Here is a 17,266-nt window from a genome sequence, read left to right as displayed (position 1 = left end):
CCTTCTTTGCCAACCATAGGAAAACCTCCCTGGTTTTCTGTGCTTGAATCTGTGCTTGAAATTCACTGCTCGATTGAGGGACCTTACAGATAATTGTATGTGTGGGGTACAGAGATGAGGTAGTCACTCAAAAATCTGCAGTGAATGGTGGCAGAGCTAGAGCGGTGTTTGTCAGACCATGAGACATCCTGAAAATCGTTCTTCTTACGAAAACGTCTGTAGCGTCCAAACGGTTTGGCCTACAAACTATTATGACCACTCTATTGAAAGATGAGACTCTCACGAACACGATTTTGCTCTAGGCCTCACAAGACTTGTCTTAAGGTCCCCGGTAAAATAAGGGGATAAATACATGTCAATTATAATCTTTTTTACATAGTTTCCTGATCTTATTATATCTCTCAGATAGGAGACACTTCAGAACAAACTTCCTTTTGATTTTTTGGGGGGACTATCTGTTGTCCCATGTAGTGAATCTGTTATTCAATGCGTTTCTATTGGCTAATAGCTGTAATGCCAAATTCAATATTTGATCCAATAATTGTATTATATGTTATTTTGATACCTTAAACACTATTATTGCACACAGTGAGTCCATGCAACTTATGTGACTTGTTAAGCAAATTTTTACTCCTGAACTTATTTAGGCTTGCCATATTTAGGCTTGGTTGAATACTTATTGACTCAAGACATTTCAGCATTAAATATTGTATTAATTTGTAAACATTTCTAAAAACATAATTCCACATTATGGGGTATTGTGTGCAGGCCAGTGACAAAAAAAAAGTCAATTTAATCCATTCTAAATTCAGGCTGTAACACAGTCAAGGGGTGTGAATACTTTCTGAAGGCAGGGAATAGGGTGCTATTTGGGACACAGCCCTGCAGTCTATTTATTTTCCCTGTGCTGTGTGATCTCCAGGGAGGAGATGCGAGTGGTATCAGCGCCCCCATCCAGCAGCAGCAGGCCAACAGGCCAGCCCCCCATATCCTCCAGGGCCCAGTGAGGAAGGTAACCCTGGCCAACCCCCCCGGAGGACAGCCCATACAGGGCCTGGTCACACAGGGGGACAGAGGGGGCCTGGGCAACAGGGTAGGTTGTTTTCCCTCCTCACACTTAGCACCATTAGCACCACTACACAAAATACATAAACATTTCAACATGTCCCAAATGGCACCCTATTCCCTACATGCGCTGCTTTTGACCAGAGCCATCTGGGGTGCCATTTGGGACGGAACAGGTGGACTCTAAACAGAGCCTCGCTAACATGCGTTTCCTCCGAAGAAGTGATACATAAGTGTCTAATACTGTCATATTCATTAAGGACAGGTGTAGTGTTTTAGACAGGAGCGGTACCTACAATTTTCATCTTAAATATAAATGTAAGAAATCCTCTGAGTACATTGCTATTCTCTATATGTTTTTTTATACCTCTGGCATTCCCCTGCCATTTAGTAGGTTTACCATTTGAAGCAGCTCTAGTAATATGACAGGCCAGTATGCCGGGTGCTACACTGGGACCCCTGGCCTCTCTGCACGTCTGTCACCAGCCCGCCGTCTCGGCGGACGCTCTCAGCTCAGCAACGCTGACCGGGGGGAGGCAGCCACCATGATGCCTGGCTGGCTGCTTCTCTTCTCTGCACTCTGGGGTCTCTCCCTCGTTCACTCTCGTATGAAGATGCAACAGATGCACACAGCGCGCAGGCAGCAGTCGTCGTGGTTTGACGTTGACGCCGCATGTAGAAATATGATGAGTCAATCAAGCAAAAGCAGCTCAGCAGCCTGGAGGTGTAAATAGAAGGGAGACAAAACAGTGCATTTTCACTCATGCTGAAAAACAGTAGACCCTGGTAGATGTCAGACATCTGGTCTCCACTCGGCTGGATACGGAATGAAAACATCAACGTGCCTGCATAAGAGGTTCAAGCAGTTTCCTTTCTTCCTCTCCCCCCCTTTCTATCCTCTCTGCCTGGTGCAGGTGGTTGTCCCAGGGCGTGGCAGAGCCAGGGGGGCAGGAGGAGCGGGTCAGCTGGGGTGTGGGCGTGGCAGAGCCAGAGGGGCAGCGGGGGCTGGAGGAGCGGGTCAGCTGGGGTGTGGGCGCCTGATACCCACCAGACAGAATCAGCGAGGGGCGGGGACGGGGGACAGCCAGGCCTGCACTGTGTCCATAGACGGCCTCTCTACATCCACCACGGACACGCAGCTCCGAAACCTGCTCAACTCCATCGGCCCCATCCAGGTATGCCTTCTCTCCCCCCATGTCTGTGTCCCAAATGACACCCTATTCCCCACATATAGTGTGCTACCTTTGACCATGGCCCAATGTGGATGAGAAAGCTTGAGATGAGAGTATAACTGCCCTGTTCTAAATGCCTGCTCTTCCCTTGTTCTGCTTATTCGGCTGCAGATGTTCAAAATGCTGCCCCATCAGAGAAAAGCCATTGCCAAGTTTCACAATCCCCAGCATGCCTTGAGTTTTCAAGTCAGCTTCAACAGGTAAATAAACCACTTTTTTTCACTCTCCCTTTTTAAAACTCACAATCCTAGTGAGGTAGTCTCCCCAAAATATATCATTATGAATAGGGCCTACACCTGACACCAAATTAGAAGGGTTACTCAACGAGACATCCTTCTTTTGGAACCATACAGGCATATGATAGATTTGTCCCACATTGACGTGTCACTGATTGACGGCTGAAGAGGGCGGTAGGGGGAGGCGGCGAGCGCCCGGTGCAGGACATCACGTCAGATGCTTATTCAGCCTTGAGGCTCCCGTGTACAGCTCCTTCAGCTAGATGTAACCACAGCCCTATGGAACACTAAGAACCTACACCCTCATCCTCCTCACAACGAGCACCCTCAACCGCCTCGCCGGCAGACTATCTACTGTGGAAAACCTCAGCACAAAGCAGCATGTTTTGCTGATGGTTGAATTGCAGTCAAGGGGGAGGTTCGATGCCGGTTTCATGTGACAATATGTTCATAGTCGCTGGTCTGGTGACTTTCAAACTGTGACAGAAGAAATGTGAGATATGAGAAAAGGTTTGAGTAAAAGGTTTGTGCATCGGGCACTAACGACAACAAGTAGTAGTTGTTGACACTGGATAATGGTTGCTCCCATCCTCGGCTCAGTTGTGAACACCATCGATATCAACAATTAGGGAGAAGAGTTTTGGACATCTGTCTTTGTATAGGCTATTGTTTAAGTTGTACCTCAAGATTTTGCTCATTATCTGAACAGGTGTTTTGGATTGGAGGAAAGCTACTGAATGAAACAGGTGTGGAAAGGAGCGAGGCTTGCCACTACCTATTTTCCCTTCTGGCACTGCCATTTTCCTCCTATAGATGGCAGCATTTGATAATGATTGTGGTCTTTGGATTGGACACTATGGGGTGGCTTTTTGGGTAGGGCCCTTCCTCAAGGAGCATTTAGTTTCTGGGTAAATGGCACTGCCTAGTTGAGAACATTTAGGAACGTATTAAAGCCATTTCAAAAAATTCTGCTCAAATGCAGTTTGAGGGTATGTTGATGATTCAAACTTGCCCTTGCACCAGGTAATGGTTCCAATGATTTTTGTTCGAATATAATCTAGATTGACTGGCCATGCAAAATATAGTAAGATCTTATTCCTAACATTAAGACAGGATAACATGGATAATGGTGTGTTTTTGTTAGGTTTTCTTCTGCACTTTTAAGTTAATTGATGTTACTCTGGAAGACTGGTTTAATTTTCCTTCTCACTCTAAAGAGTCCATTTTGGCCGGTAGCGTTACTTGATCATTGAGCTGTTTGTTTAGTCTTTTAATTGGGTAAACATGAATAGGCCGCTTACATTTGTGCGATCTCTGAATGCGATTTAGACATTATTTTACTTTTCTGATGCACTCAACTTTAGTTTTGTATATTTTTTAGTATAGATTTCATTGGTACATGTCACAGTTAGTAGCTGTGCTCCATAATAAATTATCATTACAAGTTGTATTTTAAAGATGTTTGATTGTCATGCTCCTTTGGGATAATGATTGAAATGCTGAGTATGGCTGATTCTTTTATAGCCTATGTCGACAATATCTTTCACAGATTGATTGGAAAAAGAAAGACCTTTTGAAGCTTCCAATTTTTGCAGGGTACAATTTTACATTGCAGCAGATTTGTTTAAGTTGCCATAAATTCATATTTATTTGTATTGGTTTACTGATACGATGAATGTTTTTGCCATATTGTTGGCCGATATATTATGAAAACTGTTTATGGGTCATTTAGGAACAGTTGGAAGCCTGTTTTGGTCTGGTTGGCATGATTTTCTGACAAGCTGATATTCATATAGTACTCTTACCTGAGCTAGAACTTTAATTTAGTAGTAAACTTTACTTTTGATTTAATGGTAAAACAAAGATACTGGTTTGTTGTTTTTGCGTTTGGCCACAATTAAAAATGTAGCAGTCTTGCCAATCTATTTGTAGTTCAGCATTCTGATAAGAACACCAAGCTGCAAAAGGAAAGATGACATTTGTATTTTGTTTTACTTCCAAGAACAAATTGATTTACAAACTCATTCTATAGTGAGTGATTATCTAGATAATGAACGCATACATACATACACATATACATACATACATACATGCGCGCACACACACAGTATTTATTTTTGATGTCATGAAGATTTTCCCTTCAGTAGTTCATTTTATTTAGTATTGATGGATTTCAGGTTTACTAAAACCTGGTATCTGGTGCATCAAAGTCCTATTTACATCAGAAGACAACATAGTACATTTCTGTGTTGCTGGATCAAGGTCTAGTGAGGTTTTTATTTTCAAAATATTGTTGACATTTCCTTGCTTCCAAAAGTGACAAACCTTCAGCAATAAGAAATCAGAATAGAACAGTCGCAGTATAATTACATTATTTTGTATAATTTTGTTCAAGTCGTTCAGAGCAAAACATTTTCAGCTTCGGAAGGTGTGGGGGCAACCATTACCAGTGTATTAGAAATCATGTACATAACAACAAACAAGTAGAACTTTCACCAAATGTTTATCACTGTTCCGAACTTTTTGAGTTCTCATTATGTGCTTTGTTGTCAAGTTAACTTTTTTTATATATATAGATATATATAAAAACTGATGTGTCCAGACTTCAATTATTCTACTAGTGTTTCATTTGTATGTAGAACCAAAACTAAAGAGACCCTGGACCCCGTTTCTGTTTGTAGATATTTGAATACTTTTTAAAGGGGAAATAAAATAAAATATGGCCTATATATACCATGAAGATATGGGTATGTGAAGCCGATTAACTTTTCTAGCCCACAACTTTGTCTGTGTGTCTAATGTCTGTGTCTTGTGCTTTACGATGAAGCTCAATTCTGAAACAAGCTGTCATTCATTGTGATCTAATATCTTTCTTAAGGTATTGTTTCGTTTTTCTCCCCCCTGGTATTGTTTCTTGCATTGACTCCCCTCCCTGTTCTGTGTTTGACCAAATCCTTTAACAATTGCCTGTTGCACAATGGAACTTGTGATCTAGGTGTAGCATTAAGTTAAGGTACTTTTTAACGTAGGCTACATATTTCCATTACATGCCAATTTGGTACAATAATATGCCATTATTTGTGGCAAGGAATCTACCATTTGTAGTCAAGTATTTGAGCATACTTATTCATAGTATATATTTAATCACCCTCATCCCTCCAACACTCAGCACTGATCATTTATAAAGTATTTTAGATGCCGATAGTCTTAGCTGTATGTCGAAATCTTGCGGTTTCCTGTAAGACAGAAGGGCACATGATGCTGAATACAATTGAAGTGGTTTTGTTTGTCACTGTTCCCCTTTCGTGGTTTCACTTTGACTCTAATGATTTTGTTTTTTTTTGTTCCTTTTGTTTGCTTTTTTTTAAACTGTATTGAATTTTAATTCTGAATCCTATGGATTTTAAAAAGTATCGGCAATGCCATTTAAGTCACATTAGTATACGACATAAGTGATGTCTGGTAACAGAGAACAGGTTCATATTGGACCTATTTGTACCTTGTTTCTAAGGTTTTTATTGCCAATGTACTTGCATGAACTTTATGATGAACGTTTATGATTTTTATGTCATCAGGTTTGGAGCACTCCTCTTTAGCCGTTTAATGTTGATTATTTTTTAAAAGCTGCACGACTTTAGATTTTAAACAGGATGCTACATAGTGTCTTACTGATTGACTGATCTGCTCATATTGTCTAATTGTTTTTGCTATTGATTATTTACTTTTAAATGTCAATGGTTTTCGACCTGGAACATCCAGTGAACTACTATGCTGCTTAAAATGTTATCATGGTCAAAACAAGATTAAGACAGTTGCGTTGAAGGCACCCCTGAAGTTTAAAAGATCTCCAAACTTCGAACGACTAACATTTCTTATTCTTCACAGGTGTTTTGGATGGGATCCAGAAGCGCTTTGTGTTTTGCAGAACCACGGCTGAATAACCATAGTTGACTCCTTCTCTCCGTTATAGGTTGGATCCCGCCGTCTGACACTTTACGTCAATGCTAACACTGTTTGTTTGATTTGCAGGTCCTGTGAGAACACAATTGTCTACTTTTTCCTCATCTTGATAATTCAGTCGATTTTGTAGCATGGTTTTGGACCTCAAACACCGTTGGCCAGACTTCTGCTTCTTCCAACCGCTTTCCCTGTAACCTTATCCTCCCAACCCCCCCCAACCTCCAAGGTTGGCATTGACTCAGTTGAGGTGTGTCGTTATCATGGTTGCTGTTGCTGCTCTTAACCCTCTGTATCAAGCAGGGGCCCTGCCTGGATTACCTTTGTTTGTTAACCCAATGGATGGAGGTTAACATCTCTGTGACGACACCCGGGGTCACAGATCAGACACACTTAAAGCCACTCGCTTCCACTCCACCCAACTCCTGCCAGCTATGCTCGGCATTCACATGTTTGGTTGGATCGTGAAAAGATACTACATTGATTTATTATACCGTGTACGGTGTGATGTTGTCAAGCACTGAAAAAACTGACTTGAATTGTTGAAAAAAGACCTAAATGTATGTTTCACATTTGTGTTGGAAGACATGTTGATCCATCAAGATTGTACAACCCAAAGTTTGTGATGCAATGTTGTTGTTTAAGAACTTCAGCGTTTGTCTGTGAAATGTTTGCCTGTGATGCGTTTGTGCACTGAATATTGATGCAACATGTTGAACAGTTTAATTATTTTACAAAATATACAAGCTACAATGTACATTGTTGAATAATTAAGTGATTCTTACCTAAATAAACACTTTAAATGTATTTTGCCTTTTGGTTTTCTTGAAGTAACTTTGGAATTGAAGATGGTGTGATGATCTAGTATAAAGAGCTTACTAGAAGCAGATAAGAAATATGATCAAGTTATGCTTCTAAACATATTTATATGTTATTACCACTTCCTTTGAAGAATGTAGTTATGTACTCTTTCGTGTGCTCTTTTGAGGCTGTGTAGCTTTTTCCAAGTTACTACTAACCATTTACAGTGTTGCAGAGACACCTAGTGGTTGTTGGAAACAGTAGATGCAACCCATCAAAACACTTTCCACTAACATTTGTATGGAAACTTAAATTTTCAACAGCCATCATTTACCCTGCCATTGCGGCAACATAACCCCTATGAAAGCAAGTTGTGTTTTCCAAAATGCCAGATGATTGCTCATGTTTGCAAATGTCACCAATTGTTTAAACGGTTGTTCAAACTGTAGCAGGCAGCAGTCAGACACGAGGCCCCCACAGGGATTAGAGAGCTTTATTTACCTGCTCTGTGGAATGCTTTCGCTCGGTCGCTTTTGTGTCTTCCAGAGACCCAAGGTCAACGCTCTGGTAGAGACGTGCCACTTTGTCTCTCCCAAGTTTCCACCTCACAATATCAACAACAACACACAATGTAGGCAACTCAAGAGAGAAGGAAGTGGAATTCCTAGTCGTGTTGCAACAGTGTTCAGACTTCAGAAACCCTGCAGTGGCCCTACCTCTTTTGGAGACTTAGGGGGCATTTACTCTGTACCCCCCCCCCCTTCCCCGCCCCCCCAACACACATATTTTAATTGAGTCTTCGTTTGCTCGTACTCTGCCCAGTGTAAGATGTAGGGAGCTACTCAGTAGTGCAGCGTTACACATTGATCAACCTTCTACCATAATGTGACTATATAGACCTTGTATTACAGTTCATTCAGGTTAATATGCCTACCACACTTTATTCAGGAGAGTATGATGCCTAAGGTTAGTATTAGTGATCAGCCTCTGAAAGTCATCATTCCTTGTCTGTTCCCTTTCGGTTAAACACTTTATATGAAGGGGTATACATAACACCTATATGAAACCAGTAATAACACCTTTGGGTGTTGCAGTATCAAGTTTAATTCATAACACATTAATTCAACATAATTCATAAGGAGTTTTCAAAAATGTGTATTTTTAGTGTCACAATACCCAACCTCCTGACACACTTCACATAATCAGTTAGGAGCAGCACAGATATACGGTCAATTAATTTTTTTGTCATTTAGCAGACGTTCTTATCCAGAGCGACATACAGTTAGTGAGTGCATACATTTTTCATACTGGCGCCCCGTGGGAATCGAACCCACAACCCTGGAATTGCAAGCGCCATGCTCTACCAACTGAGCTACACGGGAAGCCCTTTGTCTGTCTCCCCAGAGTCGGATGAACTCATGGATACCATTTTTATGTCTCTGCGTGCAGACTGGAAGTCTGTGGTATCTACCAGCATGCTTGCAGTTACCATAGACTTCCAGTCAATGTGCTAACGCTAGTTAGCAATTGCGCTAACTCTAGTTAGGAACTTCCTTCAAACTGCATGCAGACATAAAAATAGTATCCACGAGTTCATCAGACTCTGGGGAAGTAGATAAAGGGGCTTCATTGCCAAAATCCTGAAGTATCCCTTAAAGACATTACCCTTATAACAGTTAAGAGGGTTGAATGCCTCGCTAAAGGCCACCATGGCAGTAGGGGATGGCACCTGCCCTAGGTGTAGTATCTTTCAAATACATAAGCTAGCTGTGCTTGATTGAGCTTGTCTGGCGCAATGGAATAGTCACAAAAGTGCAAACCCCACCCGACCCTCTGGCGCTCCAGGCAGGTTCATGGAAAAGCTCCCAGTAGTTGAAAGATTTCAAATAATATTTGATCCCAGGTCTGGATGCCACCGGAGCAATTGTTTGCCATTGTAATGCTGTGGTAAGCAAACTTATATTAGATCCACAAACTAATGCTTAACCCTAGCCTTGAGCTCAGCAGGCTAATACAGTCTTGTGGTGCGCAGGAGACCCGGGCTTGAACCAACCTAGTCAGTAACACCAGCAACCATCTGACTTAATCCTACCAGATTTGTTTACTTACAGAACTTTTTGTACTATAACTAAAAGGGACTTTTATTTTCAAGACCCTTTATGAATGATGTTGAATAAATGTGTTATGAATATTGTATGAATGAAACTGCAACATAAAATGTGTTATGAATGCCTTATGCATACCACTTTCATGTAAACAAGTGTTACCTACCTTTCTCACAGTTGTTTCAAGCTGGTTGTCCTTTGGGTGGTGGACCATTCTTAATACACACAGGAAACTGTTGCATGTGAAAATCCCAGCAGCGTTGCAGTTCTTGACACAAACCGGTGCGCCTGGCACCAACTACCATCCCCCGTTCAAAGGCACTTAAATCATTCATCTTACCCATTCACCCTCTGAATGGCACACATACACAATCCATATCTCAATTGTCTCAAGGCTTAAAAATCCTTCTTTAACCTGTCTCTTCCCCATCTACACTGATTTGAAGTGGATTTAACAAGTGACATCAATAAGTGATCATAGCTTTCACCTGGATTCACCTGGTCAGTCTATGTCATGGAAAGTGCAGGTGTTCTTAAGGTTTTGTAAACTCAGTTGCCTTCAGAAAGTATTCACACAACCTTTACTTTTCCAAATTGTGTTGTGTTACAGCCTGAATTTAAAATTGATTCCATTTAGATTTTGTGACACTGATCTACACATACATACCCCACAATGTCAAAGTGGAATTTTGTTTTGAGAAAAGTCTACAAATTAATAAAAAATTAAAAGCTGAAATGTCTTGAGTTAATAAGCATTCAACCCCTTTTTTATGGCAAGCCTAAAAACGGTCAGGAGTAAAAATGTGCTTAAGTCACATAAGTTGCATTGACTCACTGTGTGCAATAATAGTGGTTAGCATGATTTTTGAATGATTACCTTATCTCTGTACCCCACACATACAATGAATTATCTGTAAGCTCCCTCGGTCAAGTAGTGAATTTCAAGCACAGATTCAACCACAAAGACCAGGGAGATTTTCCAATGCCTCGCAAAGAAGGGCACCGATGGGTATTTGTATTTATTATGGATCCCCAAGGTAGCAGCTGCTCTTCCTGGGGTCCAGCAAAATTAAGGTAGTTATACATTTTAAAAATATTACAATACATTCATAGCAGATTTCACAACATATTAAGTATGTACCCTCAGGCCTCTACTCTACTACCACATATCTATAACACAAAATCCATGTGTACGTATGTGTATAGTGCGTATGTTATCGTGTGTTTGTATGCATGTGTCTATGTTTGTGTTGCTTCACAGTCCCGGCTGTTCCATAAGGTGTATTTTTATCTGTTTTTTAAAACTAATTTTACTGCTGACATGAGTTACTTGATGTGGAATAGAGTTCAATGTAGTCATGGCTCTATGTAGTACTGTGCGCCTCCCATAGTCTGTTCTGGACTTGGGGACTGTGAAGAGACCTCTGGTGGCATGTCTTGTGGGGTATGCATGGGTGTCCGAGCTGTGTGCCAGTAATTCAAACAGACAGCTCGGTTCATTTAACATGTCAATACCTCTCACAAATACAAGTATTGATGAAGTCAATCTCTCCTCCACTTTGAGCCAGGTGAGATTGACATGCATATTATTAATGTTAACTCTCTGTGTACATCCAAGTGCCAGCCGTGCTGCCCTGTTCTGAGCCAATTGCAATTTTCCTAAGTCACTCTTTGTGGCACCTGACCACACGACTGAACAGGTGCGACAAAACTAGGGCCTGTAGGACCTGCCTTGTTGATAGTGCTGTTACCCCCCGAGTGGCGCAGTGGTCTAAGGCACTGCATCGCAGTGCTAGCTGTGCCACTAGAGATCCTGGTTCGAATCCAGGCTCTGTTGTAGCCGGCCGCAACCGGGAGACCAATGGGGCGGCGCACAATTCGTCCAGGGTAGGGGAGGGAATGGCCGGCAGGGAGGTAGCTCAGTTGGTAGAGCATGGTGTTTGCAATGCCAGGGTTGTGGGTTCGATATCCACGGGGGGGCCAGTATGAAAATAAATAAAAAATAATGTATGCACTAACTGTAAGTTGCTCTGGATAAGAGCGTCTGCTAGATGACGTAAATGTAAGAATGCAGAGCAGTGCTTTATTATAGACAGACTTCTCCCCATCCTAGCTACTGTTACTGTTGTATCAATGTGTTTTGACCATGACAGTTTACAATCCAGGGTTACTCCAAGCAATTTAGTCTCCTCAACTTGCTCAATTCCACATTATTCATTACAATATTTAGTTGAGATTTAGGGTTTAGTAAATTATTTGTCCCAAATACAATGCTTTTAGTTTTTGAAATATTTAGTACTACCTTATTCCTTGCCACCCATTCTGAAACTTAACTGCAGCTCTTTGTTAAGTGTTGCTGTCATTTCAGTCGCTGTGGTAGCTGATGTGTCTAGTGTTGAGTCATCCGCATACAGAGACACACTGGCTTTACTCAAAGCGAGTGGCATGTCGTTAGTAAAGATTGAAAAAAGTAAGGGGCCTAGACAGCTGCCCTGGGGAATTCCTGATTTTACCTGGATTTTGTTGGAGAGGCTTCCATTAAATAACACCCTCTGTGTTCTGTTAGACAGGTAACTCTTTATCCACAGTATAGCAGGGGTGTAAAGCCATAACACATACGTTTTTCTAGCAACAGACTATTATCAATAATGTCAAAAGCCGCACTGAAGCACTGAAGAACAAAGAAGGCCCCCTCAATCTTTTTATCATCAATTTCTCTCAGCCAATCATCAGCCATTTGTGTAAGTGCTGTGCTTGTTGAATGTCCTTCCCTATAAGCGTGCTGAAAATCTGTTGTCAATTTGTTTACTGTAAAATAGCATTTTATCTGGTCAAACACATTTTTTTTCAAAAGTTTACTGAGGGTTAGTAACAGGCTGATTGGTTGGCTATTTGAGCCAGTTAAGGGGGCTTTACTATTCTCAGGTAGGGGAATAAATTTTGCTTGCCTGAGGGCACACACTTTCTAGTAGGCTTAAATTGAAAATATGGCAAATTATTATCCTCAGTAATTTTCCATCCAAGTTGTCAGACCCCGGTGGCTTGTCATTGTTGATTGACAATAATACTTTTTTCACCTCTTCCACACTTACTTTGCGGAATTCAAAATTACAATGCTTGTCTTTCATAATTTGGTCAGATATACTTGGATGTGTAGAGTCAGTGTTTGTTGCTGGCATGTCATGCCTAAGTTTGCCAATTAAAAAATCATTAAAGTAGTTGGCAATATCAGTGGGTTTTGTGATGAATGAGCCATCTGATTCAATGAATGATGGAGCGGAATTTGCCTTTTTGCCCAAAATAACATTTAAGGTGCTCCAAAGATTTTTACTATCTATCTTATGTAATTTATCTTTGTTTCATAGTGTAGTTTCTTCTTCTTTTTATTCAGTTTAGTCACATGATTTCTCAATTTGCAGTACGTTTGCCAATCGGTTGTACAGCCAGACCTATTTGCCATCTCTTTTGCCTCATCCCTCTCAACCATACCATTTTTCAATTCCTCATCAATCCATGGGGATTTAACCATTTTTTACAAGTCATTTTCTTAATGGGTGCATGCTTATTAGTAACTGGGATAAGCAATTTCATAAATGTGTCAAGTTCAGTGTCTGGTTGCTCACCATTACACACCACAGACCAACAAATATTATTCACATCAACAACATAGGAATCACTACAGAACTTCTTGTATGAGCTCTTATACACAATATTAGGCCCAGCCTTTGGAACTTTGGTTTTCCTAGATATGGCTACTATATCACTACATCCAATGGATTTGGATACTGCTTTCAAACAGATTTCTGCAGCATTAGTAGAGATATGATCAATACATGTTGATGATTTCATTCCTGTACTGTTTGTAACTACCCTGGTAGGTTGATTGATAACCTGAACCAGATTGCAGGCACTAGTTACAGTTTGAAGCTTTCTCTTAAGTGGGCAGCCTGATGAAAGCCAGACAATATTTAAACCACCCAGAATGTATACCTCTCTATTGATATCACATACAGTGGGGGAAAAAAAGTATTTAGTCAGCCACCAATTGTGCAAGTTCTCCCACTTAAAAATATGAGAGAGGCCTGTAATTTTCATCATAGGTACACGTCAACTATGACAGACAAAATGAGGAAAAAAATCCAGAAAATCACATTGTAGGATTTTTAATGAATTTATTTGCAAATTATGGTGGAAAATAAGTATTTGGTCAATAACAAAAGTTTCTCAATACTTTGTTATATACCCTTTGTTGGCAATGACACAGGTCAAACGTTTTATGTAAGTCTTCACAAGGTTTTCACACACTGTTGCTGGTATTTTGGCCCATTCCTCCATGCAGATCTCCTCTAGAGCAGTGATGTTTTGGGGCTGTCGCTGGGCAACACAGACTTTCAACTCCCTCCAAAGATTTTCTATGGGTTGAGATCTGGAGACTGGCTAGGCCACTCCAGGACCTTGAAATGCTTCTTACGAAGCCACTCCTTCGTTGCCCGGGCGGTGTGTTTGGGATCATTGTCATGCTGAAAGACCCAGCCACGTTTAATCTTCAATGCCCTTGCTGATGGAAGGAGGTTTTCACTCAAAATCTCATGATACATGGCCCCATTCTTTCTTTCCTTTACACGGATCAGTCGTCCTGGTCCCTTTGCAGAAAAACAGCCCCAAAGCATGATGTTTCCACCCCCCATGCTTCACAGTAGGTATGGTGTTCTTTGGATGCAACTCAGCATTCTTTGTCCTCCAAACACGACGAGTTGAGTTTTTACCAAAAAAGTTCTATTTTGGTTTCATCTGACCATATGACATTCTCCCAATCCTCTTCTCGATCATCCAAATGCACTCTAGCAAACTTCAGACGGGCCTGGACATGTACTGGCTTAAGCAGGGGGACACGTCTGCCACTGCAGGATTTGAGTCCCTGGCGGCGTAGTGTGTTACTGATGGTAGGCTTTGTTACTTTGGTCCCAGCTCTCTGCAGGTCATTCACTAGGTCCCCCCGTGTGGTTGTGGGATTTTTGCTCACTGTTCTTGTGATCATTTTGACCCCATGGGGTGAGATCTTGCGTGGAGCCCCAGATCGGGGGAGATTATCAGTGGTCTTGTATGTCTTCCATTTCCTAATAATTGCTCCCACAGTTGATTTCTTCAAACCAAGCTGCTTACCTATTGCAGATTCAGTCTTCCTAGCCTGGTGCAGGTCTACAATTTTGTTTCTGGTGTCCTTTGACAGCTCTTTGGTCTTGGCCATAGTGGAGTTTGGAGTGTGACTGTTTGAGGTTGTGGACAGGTGTCTTTTATACTGATAACAAGTTCAAACAGGTGCCATTAATACAGGTAACGGGTGGAGGACAGAGGAGCCTCTTAAAGAAGAAGTTACAGGTCTGTGAGAGCCAGAAATCTTGCTTGTTTGTAGGTGACCAAATACTTATTTTCCACCATAATTTGCAAATAAATTCATTAAAAATCCTACAATGCGATTTTCTGGATTTTTTTTCTCTCAATTTGTCTGTCATAGTTGATGTGTACCTATGATGAAAATTACAGGCCTCTCTCATCTTTTTAAGTGGGAGAACTTGCACAATTGGTGGCTGACTAAATACTTTTTTCCCCCACTGTGTATTATAACACATTTCACACATGTTATCCAGAGACTGACTGTTAGCACTTGGCGGTCTATAGCTTCCCACCAAAATGGGCTTTAGGTGAGGCAGGTGAACCTGTAGTCATATTAACATGAGATCCTCTCTAAGCTTTACAGGAATGTGGTTCTGAATATAGACCGCAACACCGCCCCCATTGGCATTTCTGTCTTTTCTGTAAATGTTATAACCTTGTATTGCTACCACTGTATCATCAAAGGTATTATCTAAGTGAGTTTCAGAGATTGTCAGAATATGAATGTCATCTGTTATTAGCAAATTATTGATTTCATGATCCTTGTTTCTTAAGCTACATATGTTAACGTGGGCTATCTTTAAAAAATTTCTGGGATGCTTGATTATTTTTCTTGCTTTACTGGGAAGCTTAGCAGAGGTAGACATACTCAGGTTATTTTTAAAAATAAGAAAAGCAGACAATTAATAATATTCCTTTGACCATGGTGATGTTATTCATTACGCTTTTGATGGTGTATCAATACACCCAGTCACTACAACGATACAGGCGTTCTTCCTAACAGTTGCTGGAGAGGAAAGAAACCACTCAGGGCACTAAAGTAATACTGCAAATAATGCGGCAAAGAAATTAACTTTTTATCCTGAATACAAAGCATTATGTTTGGGGAAAATCCAACACAAGACAACACTAAGTACCCCTCTTCATATTTTCAAGCATGGCGGTGGCTGCATCATGTTATGGATATGCTCGTCGTCTGCAAGGACTCTGGAGTTTTTTTAGGATAAAAATAAACAGAATAGAGCTGAGCACAGGCAAAATCCTAGTGGAAAACCTGAGCTGAGCTTTCCAACAGAAACTGGGAGACAAATTCACCTTTCAGCAGGTCAATAACTGAAAAGTTCCTGAGTGGCCTAGTTACAGATTTGACTTAAATTGGCTTGAAAATCTATGGCAAGATTTGAAAATGGCTGTCTAGCAATGATCAACAACCACTTGACAGAACTTGGCGAGTTTTTAAAAGAATAATGGGCAAATATTGTACAATCCAGTTGTGCAAAGCTCTTAGAGACTTACCCAAAAACACTCACAGCTGTAATCACTGCCAAAGTGTATTCTAACATGTATTGACTCAGGGGGTTGAATACAAGATATAGTAGTGTTTTATTTTTCATTCATCTTTAAAAAATGTTAGAATTTTTCTTCCACTTTTACATTAGAGTATTTTGTTTAGATCATTGGTTAAAAAAAGAGAATTAAATCAATTTTAAATCCAATGTGTATCAACAAAATGTTTAAAAAAATAAATTAAAAAAATTTAAGGGTGTAAATACTTTCTGAAGGCACTGTATATGTCAAATATATGTCATATATGATGTATGCGACATTACCATTGCACCACTTTCCCAGCTAGAGCCTTTTATAGTACATGACCAGCAATTTAGCATCAGCAATCTCACCTAAAGTTTAGTCTCCTGGGGCATCCTACCAATTTACCAAAAGTTGTATACCTTCCTAGAAGTATTCAGACCCCTTGACTTTTTCACATTTTGTTACAGCCTTTTTCTCAAATTGATTAAATTATTTTTTCCCCTCATCAATCTACACACAATAGCCCATAATGACAAAGCAAAAACAGGTTTTTAGATTTTTTTGGCAAAAAAACAAAACCTGAAATATCACATTTACATAACTATTCAGACCCTTTAATCAGTACATTATTGAAGCACCTTTGACAGCGATTACAACCTCGAGTCTTCTTGAGTATGACGCTACAAGCTTGACGCTACAAGCTTGGCACACCTGTATTTGGGGAGTTTCTCCCATTCTTCCCTGCAGATCCTCTCAAGCTCTGTCAGGTTGGATGGGGAGCGTCGCTGCACAGCTGTTTTCAGGTCTCTCCAGAGATGTTCGATCAGGTTCAAGTCCGGTCTCTAGCTGGGCCACTCAAGGACATTCAGAGATTTGTCCCGAAGGCACTCCTGCGTTGTCTTGGTTGTGTGCTTAGGGTCGTTGTCCTGATGGAAGGTGTACATTCACCCCAGTCTGAGGTCCTGAGCACTCTGGAGCAGGTTTTCATCAAGGATCTCTCTGTACTTTGCTCCGTTCATCTTTTCCTCGATCCTGACTAGTCTCCCAGTCCCTGCCGCTGAAAAACATCCCCACAGCATGATGCTGCCACCACCATGCTTCACCGTAGGTTTCATCAGACCAGACAACCTTGTTTCTCATGGTCTGAGAGTCTTTAGGTGCCTTT

The 17,266-nt window shown here is 40.9% G+C and overlaps 1 protein-coding gene across 5 annotated transcripts in view; it reads left to right on the top strand.

The window, feature by feature from the left end:
- Nucleotides 1-7,297, top strand: part of LOC121549997 (RNA-binding protein 33) — a 41,877-nt gene extending 34,580 nt beyond the window's left edge. For 4 of the 5 annotated variants that reach the window (XM_041862042.2, XM_041862043.2, XM_041862044.2 and 1 more), the window contains exons 16-19: nucleotides 923-1,093; nucleotides 1,980-2,240; nucleotides 2,409-2,497; nucleotides 2,651-7,297. In XM_041862042.2, coding sequence (XP_041717976.1) covers nucleotides 923-1,093; nucleotides 1,980-2,240; nucleotides 2,409-2,497; nucleotides 2,651-2,699 — 570 coding nt within the window. In that variant the 3' untranslated portion in view covers nucleotides 2,700-7,297. Of the gene's footprint in view, nucleotides 1-922; nucleotides 2,241-2,408; nucleotides 2,498-2,650 lie in introns of those variants that run through there. The other variant, XM_041862045.2, reaches the window with a different exon arrangement.
- Nucleotides 7,298-17,266: the final 9,969 nt, after the last annotated feature.

The sequence above is a fragment of the Coregonus clupeaformis genome, chromosome 34, assembly GCF_020615455.1.
Source record: "Coregonus clupeaformis isolate EN_2021a chromosome 34, ASM2061545v1, whole genome shotgun sequence".
Lineage (NCBI taxonomy): Eukaryota > Metazoa > Chordata > Actinopteri > Salmoniformes > Salmonidae > Coregonus > Coregonus clupeaformis.
The sequence above is the reverse complement of the archived record's forward strand: the minus strand, read 5'-3'. Positions and strand labels throughout refer to the sequence as shown.